The following is a 9177-nucleotide window of genomic DNA, read 5'->3' as shown; positions in this document are numbered from 1 at the left end:
GAAAATATGGAGATTATTATAAGCGTTTTTTTGTGGGCGGGCGACGAAACTATAAAGAAGATTCATTGGGTCGCTTGGGATGTTGTTACGACTCCTAAGAAGGAAGGGGGATTGGGCGTTTCTAAATTGGCAGAAGTTAATATGGCTTTGCTGGTTAAATGGGTTTGGAGGTACAAGAATGAAGTTGTTTGTCTCTAGCGAAAAGTGATAGAGGCTTGTCATGGTAAAAATAAAAAATGGCATATCCTTCCTGTTAATAATTCGCAAACAGGAGGCTGGAAAGCGATGGTGTTATGGCTGAATAAAGTGGTTCTGCAATCCAGAAATGTTAACTCCCAGTTTCGAGCTGTAGTCGGCAATGGTTCTGAGGTTCGCTTCTGGATAGATAAATGGCGAGGGGAGTTGCAGTTTAAAGATGCTTTTCCAGCTTTGTTTAGTGTGGCAAAGGACAAATATGCTTCGGTGGCTGAATCATGGGATAATGAGGCTGGAATTTACTGCTGCAGGTGGAACAGGAGCTTGTCGAATGCTGCTGAGTTTGAGCAGGCTGATCAGATAACTTCTCTGCTGAACGGTTTTGTGTTAACTGATTCGGACGACCGTTGGGTATGAGAAGGGAACAATGATGGAGATTTTGTTGTGGCCGATTTCAAGAAATTATTGGTTCAAGAGAGGTGTCAAAAGAGGGATTTTTATTTGAAATGGATTTCGTGGGTTCCTCTAAAGGTTAAGATTTTTGTTTGGCGGCTCGAGATGGACCGTATTCCGACCAGGGCTGCTCTTCGAAGACGGCATATCAACCTCCAAGAAGTTTCATGTGCTTTGTGTGAAGCGGAAGAAGAGACGTCGTTACATCTTTATACCGGATGTGGTTTTACGTTTAGGGTTTGGTCGGCGATTGGTGCTTGGTGCAAGATAGACCCTTTTTTCGTTTTTGATGTTAAAGATTTATTAAAGCTTGCGAATGGGAGAAGAATTAAGGAAGAAAACAAAATTATTCAAGGTATTGTTATGGTTTCCATGTGGGTTATTTGGAACGCGAGGAATGAAAAGATCTTTAGAGACAAAGGTGCGAAAGTTGGAGAGCTAGTGGCGTCTATTAAATCTTTGTCCTTTATTTGGCTAAGGTCAAGATCTAGGTTTAAAAAGATTGTTTGGAAGGATTGGATGGTGAACCCATTGTATATGTTGTAGTCTGTGCGTCGGTCCTTGTTTTGAGGGCCGGTCGCGGTTTTATTGAAGTTTACCTTTCAAAAAAAATTAATAAGACAACTAATAGAGAATCAACGATTATTCGTGATTTGTTTATTAAATGAAAGGAAAGAAATCTTTAAATTCAATTAGAGATTCATGTCGTTTTTCAAGGACCATCTACACCCACCACTTATAAGCTCTGGAATCAGGTAGTTTGTCTCTCACCAATAAGTTTTACTATTTGGTTGAAAACAATAATTTCAGAGTTATTAGGGAAAATCCACAACATCACAATATTAGTTTAAGAGTTAATTGCGTTTTTTGTCCCTATGGTTTGTTAAAAATCAATATTTTAGTCCATTAGTTTAAAAATTGCCATTTCAGTCCCTGTGGTTTCACTTTCGTAACAATTATGGTCCACCTCTGTTAACCCCATCCATTTGTGTTGTTAGTTTTCTATGAAAAGACTAAAATACCCTTGTTAGTTTAAGAATCATTTATGTAATTAACTATACTTTAGGGACTTATTATGTAAATTCTATTATTTAACCTCTCCCAATCTAACCCTCCTCCCTCATCAACAACAATCTGCATCTCTCTCATCTCATGAAACCCCCAAATTCCTTCAAACACCATCTCCGACCACCTTCACACCTCCTGCCACCGTGAACCACCACCTAACCACCGCTACAACAACCATTGTCCATCTGCACCACTTAGGGCATGTTTGGGTAAGCTTATTGAAACAACTTATTGACTTATTGGCTTATTGGAAAAGTCAGGATTTTGTGACTTATTGACTTATTGGCTTTTCCCCCTCACATACACCCTCTTTGCCAAACATCATTTTAGAGCTTATGATGTCACACCCCCAAAATCCACCTGCGGAGTACTACCGCTTGGAGGCGTGACTGACCAGGATCCAGCCACCAATCATACTGAACAAGCATATAAATAGTTATAAAAGTAAAACCAATACGATTGGTGTTAAAACAAAGTTTAAGTTGTAAGCGGAAGCATAAGTCTTAAAGTTAAAACATAAGTTCAAACGTTTTCAAGTTTAACATGGTACGCAGCAATCCGTGTCCCACAACGACTCTCCTCCATGCAAGCTCCAGCTGAGTACCTATGGTCCTGCAAAGCATGTAGTAACGAGTCAACAACTAGTTGAGTGAGTTCACGGTTGGGTGTTCGTTTTAAGTGGTTTCGAAAACAGTTTCCTTTATCTGGCATCCTGCCGTGGGGGTTACCCCATAGTTTAAAAACGTGACCTGTTTATTCCCGGTTACTCTGGCATTCCAGCCGTGGGGGCTACCCCGTGTTAGTTATCAGGCATTTCGGCCGTGGGGGCTACCCCATGCGTACACTAGACTCGTTACCATATCGACTGCTGACTGTAGTCATGTTTATGTGCCCTGAAACTGTCAATGTCTATCATCATTGACGTGCCCCAGATCCATTAGTTCATGCCCGTCCTCTGCGGCACGGTGTGAGGTTTGTCAGACCTAAATAGCGCTATCTAACTAATGACCCGCTCGCCATTGGCCCGGCGATTAAGTCGATACAAAAGGAGGGACTTCGTGATAGAGTTTTGGTCTAGTACGAGTTGTCCGTCCATCCGGACAAGGAATCACATTCCTGAACCATAGCTGTCCTACCGAAGGAGGACGAGGAATCCACGTTCCTTAACCCCATTCCTAACCCAGGGAATCCCATGCTTTGTAGAGGGTGTGAACTCACCTTGGTTTGCTCGGCAGTAACACAGAAAGGTCAATCAAGTTGCAAGTGGTCAACTATGTCCTAACATAGATACCATTTAAGTCAGGTTCAAACCAAGCAGTGCACGTACAAGTAGCAATCATGGCATACAGGTTCTAGCATGACAGTTCATCAATAGTGCACAACAAGTTTCACAGTAACATTCACGTAACAGTCTAAGGGTGACCCAAACGGTTGGTCTCGTAATGGTATGCAAGCCCAATACACGCATTAAACAGTAGCATAAGGAGTCCATAAGTCCGGCCCATTAACTTAGGCCCGTAACTAAGCAAGCCCAATAAGCGTGGTCTCGATTCGAGACTGTGCGGTCTCGAGTGTAGCTGACAGGGTCTCGAGTCGCAATCTGAGGAGATCTCGGGTCATGCATGTGTTGGTCTCGAGTCGCAACCGGACTCGCAGGCATGGTCTCGAGTCATGCTGTTTGTGTTGATCATATGTGGTCTCGAGTCGAGACTAGGGGTTCTCGACTCGCAACCTGTGTCGCAAACTGTGGTCTCGGCTTGTCATGCTATGGTCTCGAGTCGAAACCAGGGGTCTCGACTCCCCAGCAGTTGCTGATCCTTCGCAGTTTGTACTATCCAATGAAATTCATGCAGAAATATGTACTATCCACTAAACATGTTTTGTTGTCTAATATTTACCCAAAATGGATCAAACAAATCAGATTTCAAATATTCAAAGCACCTTCAAAGCACATTCAAGTTGTTCTTCATATATTCAAAACACATTCATTAAGTTCTTCACATATTCATAACACAAACAACCCTTATTCAAACACATTTTGCATCACTCACAAACATAGTCATGAATAACTAATCAACACATTTAACATGACACCACAAACTCGGTTCTATACTAATCCGATTATATGACAAGTGCAAACCGGTTTCATGAACATCAACAACTAGTGGTTTAAACTTCATTTAAACACAAGATATCATAACTCATCATGCAATATATCCAAAATCAAGACATGTTAACCGATTTATCAACATTACACACATAAAACATCATCAAGCATACACTACACTAGTTAAATCATATCATTCATACTACCATTTAACAACAAACATAACAAACATCATAACATACTAGCATCAACAATAAACATCATAAACACTAACCGGTTGATGGGTCTCAAAGGTGTGTATGAAGCTTCCAACCGGGTGTGTGTGTGAGCCGATCCAAGAGTCCAAATCCGAGAATGAGGGAGTGTGTTTGTGAGAGAAAGTAGGAGAGTGTGTGTGTAGAGGAGTATGTGTGTTGTCAAAGGAAATGGTAAATGTGGCCATGAGTGTAGCATATATACTAGTTCCTCATGGTTCACCCTAATGGGTTTACAAGCCGGCTAAAGGGGTTTACGGCCCAAATGGCCCAACCGGTTACTGTTCACTCGAGACCACATGGTCTCGAGTCGGGTCCTTGTTGTTCTCGAGTCGCATACATACACGCATACGTATACACATAGCACATAGTCACATAGAATGTACACACATAAATCATAAAATTTAACGATTCAATTAGTCATATATGTTCAAACACGTTACATCAAGATACATCGAAGGTTCTAAATTTCGAATTGTCACATCATCCCCAAGTTGAAAGAAATTTCGTCCCGAAATTTGATGGCACTCACTGAGGAAGCTAGTTAAGTTGTATGGTTTCCCGGTTTTCCTGGGGTGTCACATCCTCCCCCTGTTGATCTGGAATTTCGTCCCGAAATTCCGTAGCTTCAGCCTCAGTAGTGGTTGTACTGTTTGCAAACAGTTGGGGATACTTTTGTTTCATCCGATCTTCGCGCTCCCAGGTGAACTCTGGGCCGCGACGTGAGTTCCAACGAACTCGTACGAGAGGTATTCTAGTGCTCTTGAGGACCTTAACATCCTGGTCTGTGATTTCAACTGGTTCTTCGACGAATCGTAACTGCTCGTCGACAGTGAGTTCCTTCAGAGGAACTACATGGGTCTCATCTGACAGACACTTCTTCAGATTCGACACGTGAAAAACGTTGTGAATTGCACCGAGTTCTGCTGGTAAGTTTAGTCTGTAGGCAACCTTGCCTATCTTCTCAATGATTTCGAAAGGTCCAACGTACCGTGGGTTAAGTTTGTCTCGTTTACCAAAACGAACCACGCCCTTCCAGGTTGAAACTTTGAGTAATACCCGCTCCCCAACCTGGAGCTCAAGTGGTTTCCTGCCCTTATCGGCGTAGGCTTTCTGAAGATCACGAGCGGCCGCCATGCGTTGTCGTATTTGAGCAATCCGCTCAGTAGTGTCTACCACATGTTCTAGACCAGTGATTTGACTATCCCCCACCTCTGCCCAACAAAGAGGTGACCGGCATTTACGTCCGTACAATGCCTCGAACGGAGCAGCTTTAATGCTGGTGTGGTAGCTGTTATTGTACGAGAATTCCACAAGTGGTAGATGCTTCTCCCAGCTGTTGCCAAAGTCGATTACACATGCACGAAGCATGTCTTCTAAGGTCTGAATAGTGCGCTCGGACTGCCCGTCCGTCTGTGGGTGATACGCTGTGCTCATATCTAGACGTGAGCCAAAAGACTTGTGCATTGCTTGCCACAGTTCCGAAGTAAAACGTGCATCTCGATCAGAGATGATAGAGGTGGGCACCCCGTGCCTCGAAACAACTTCCTTGAGATATATCTCCGCTAGAGTGGAGAATTTATCCGTTTCCTTAATCGCCAAAAAGTGTGCGGATTTTGTGAGTCGATCCACGATCACCCAAATAGTATCATTTCCGCGCTGAGATCTAGGTAGGCCAGTAACAAAATCCATGGAAATTTGCTCCCATTTCCATTGTGGTATCTCTAGTTGTTGCAGTAAACCTGAGGGTTTCTGATATTCTGTCTTGACTCGCGCACAAGTCAAACACTTGCTGACGTAGGTTGCTACGTGGGCCTTCATGCTAGGCCACCAATACGTAGTTTTGATATCGTGGTACATCTTGTCCGAACCAGGGTGTACCGAGTAGCGAGATTTGTGTGCTTCATCCATCACAAGTTCTCGTAGGTTGCCATAGAGTGGGACCCAAATGCGTCCTGTTACGTAGTACGCACCGTCTTCCTTTTGTTCTAAGCGTTGTCTTGACCCTCGTAGGGCTTCAGCCCTAACGTTTTCTGGTTTCAGTGCTTCTATCTGAGCAGCTCGTATCTGAGAAGGGAGACTAGAATGTATCGTGAGTTGTAAAGCTCTCACGCGCTTAGGCGCTGTGTCCTTTCGACTGAGGGCGTCAGCCACAACATTGGCCTTGCCCGGGTGATACCTGATGGAGCACTCGTAGTCATTCAGTAGTTCGACCCATCGTCGTTGCCGCATATTCAGTTCCTTCTGCTTGAATATGTGCTCTAGGCTCCTCTGGTCGGTGTAGATGGCGCACTTGGTTCCGTACAGGTAGTGTCGCCATAACTTAAGTGCGAAAACAACAGCTCCTAGTTCCAAATCGTGTGTAGTGTAGTTCTTCTCATGAACTTTGAGTTGTCGTGAGGCGTAGGCTATAACTTTATCTCGTTGCATCAACACACAACCAAGACCTTGAATTGATGCATCACAGTAAACCACAAAATCGTCTGTGCCCTCTGGCAGTGAAAGGATAGGTGCACTACAAAGTCTATCCTTTAGATGCTGAAAAGCTAACTCTTGTGCATTTCCCCAATGATAAACAACGCCTTTCTGCGTTAGTGAGGTGAGAGGCTGTGCGATCTTAGAGAAATCCTTAATAAATCTCCTGTAGTAACCTGCCAATCCCAAGAATTGGCGAATTTCCTTTGGTGTGCGAGGTGCAGGCCAGTTCTTAATAGAGTCTACCTTGGATGGATCAACGTGAATCCCATCCTTGTTTACCACGTGGCCTAGGAAATGGACCTCACAAAGCCAGAAGTCGCATTTCGAGAACTTTGCGTAAAGCTGTTCTGTTCGAAGAAGTTCCAGAATAAGTCGTAGATGCTGTTCGTGTTCCTCCTGACTCTTAGAATAGATCAGGATGTCGTCGATGAAGACTATAACAAACTTGTCCAGATAAGGCTTGCACACTCAGTTCATCAAGTCCATGAAAACTGCGGGTGCGTTTGTCAACCCAAACGGCATGACCAAAAACTCATAGTGCCCATAACGAGTTCTAAAGGCTGTCTTAGAGACATCCTCTTCCTGAACTCTCAGCTGGTGATATCCCGATCTCAGATCGATCTTTGAATAGTAGCTCGACCCTTGCAACTGGTCGAACAAGTCGTCAATACGTCGTAGAGGATAACGGTTCTTCACCGTTACCTTGTTGAGTTCACGATAGTCGATACACATTCTGAAGGTACCGTCCTTCTTCTTCACAAATAGTACTGGAGCTCCCCAGGGCGATGAACTAGGACGAATAAAACCCTTATCCAGGAGTTCTTGTAGTTGCGTAGAGAGTTCTTCCAACTCTGATGGAGCTAAACGATAAGGTGCACGGGCTATAGGCGCAGCTCCAGGAGCTAGTTCAATCTGAAACTCGACTTGGCGATGGGGTGGAAGACCAGGTAATTCCTCAGGAATACCTCAGGATAGTCACGTACAACTGGAAAATCTTCTAGCTTCTTCTCTTTCTCCGTGGTGTCAGTAACTAGAGCCAAAACCGCAGTGTGGCCCTTTCGTAAGCACTTCTGGGCCTTAAGGAGAGAGATGATGTTCTCAACAGCACTTCTCTTGTCGCCACGAATCATGAGAGGGTCACTACCGGAACCAGGAATACGAACGATCTTCTCGTTGCAAAGAATCTCTGCTCGGTGTTGGGATAACCAATCCATCCCAATGACAACGTCGAAACTACCCAAGACGATAGGAATAAGGTCAATAGAGAAGGTCTGGTCAGCGAGAACAAGTTTGCAACCTTTGACTATGTGCGAGGCCTCCAAACTCTTACCATTAGCTAGCTCTACAGTGTGCTTGTTGCTCAGGGGTGTTGGAATGCGCTTAAGCATTTTACTAACTTCTAGTGACACATAGCTAGTATCGGCACCCGAATCAAATAAAACTGTAACATAAAAGTCGTCGAGAAGGAACTTACCCGTCACCACGTTGGGGTCATTCCTTGCTTCACCTTGACCAATCACGAACACTCGCCCCCTGGCACCATTGTTGTTGTTGTGGTTCCCATTATTGCCATTCCCCTGATTGTTGTTGTTGTTGTTCTGGTTCAGTTGGGGACAATCTTTCTTGAAGTGGCCTTCAGCTCCACACTGAAAGCACCCTTTGTTGTTACCCTGTTGCTGCCGCTGGTTCTGTTGAGGTTGCTGACGATTCTGATTGGCGGGGTATGCGCTCCTGCAATCCTTTGCAACATGACCAGGCTTGTTGCACCGATGACAGTTGCCCCTGGTGCATGGCCCACTGTGGTGTAGGTTGCAACGATTGCATTTGGGGTGATTCCCCTTGTACCCACCATGACTTTGACCACCAGACGATTGCTGACTGGGGCTCTTGTGGTCGTCAGTCTTTCTCTGCTGAGACTGAGATTGCACAGAAGTTGAACCCTTGCTTGAAGTTCCATCCCATTTCCGTTTGTTGTCACTAGAGGTACCCGAAGTAGTTGCAGCACCTATGCGCTTTGGTAACTTGTTCTGCTCCACCGCCTGATCAGTAAGACGGTGAGCCAACTGGACAACCTGCTGGATAGTGGCCAAGTTTGCTGAAGTCACATGACTTTGGATCTCTGGCACCAAGCCCTTGAGATACAGTTCAATTCGCTTATACGGAGGGTCCACCATAGTAGGACACAATAAGGCAAGCTCATGCGATCTCTTAGTATACGCCTCAATCTCTGACCCCGTCATCTTGAGGTTGTAGAACTCGTCTTCCAACTTATGAATGTCGTCGCGACTGCAGTATTCCTCCCTGATCATTTCCTTGAAGGTTTCCCATGGGGTGGCGTTGGCAGCAACCAACCCCAGCATTTGCACTTGAGCATTCCACCACGTGAGGGCCAAACCCTCGAGAGTACCAGTAGCATACTTCACCCTGCGCACTTCAGGGCATTCACACATTTCGAACACAGATTCTAGTTTCTCAAACCAGTGGAGGAGACCTACTGCTCCTTCAGTTCCGCTAAAAGTAGTGGGTCGGCAGTCCATAAAGGTCTTAAAAGTGCACACCGGTGCCTGAGCATGTTGACCTAAGGTAGGTGAAAGAAAGACAGAGTTTAACACAAAGGTTGGT

The 9177-nt window shown here is 44.8% G+C and overlaps 1 protein-coding gene across 1 annotated transcript; it reads left to right on the top strand.

Annotated features, from left to right (window-relative positions):
• Positions 1–285: 285 nt before the first annotated feature.
• On the top strand, positions 286–1194 carry LOC110927953. The gene is made up of 2 exons (XM_022171255.1): positions 286–606; positions 727–1194. The coding sequence occupies exons 1-2, from the start codon at positions 286–288 to the stop codon at positions 1192–1194; spliced, it is 789 nt and encodes a 262-aa protein (XP_022026947.1).
• Positions 1195–9177: the final 7983 nt, after the last annotated feature.

This window comes from Helianthus annuus, chromosome 2 (genome assembly GCF_002127325.2).
Source record: "Helianthus annuus cultivar XRQ/B chromosome 2, HanXRQr2.0-SUNRISE, whole genome shotgun sequence".
Taxonomy (NCBI): Eukaryota; Viridiplantae; Streptophyta; class Magnoliopsida; order Asterales; family Asteraceae; genus Helianthus; species Helianthus annuus.
Note: the sequence above shows the minus strand (reverse complement) of the source record. Positions and strands in the feature narration are given on the sequence as shown.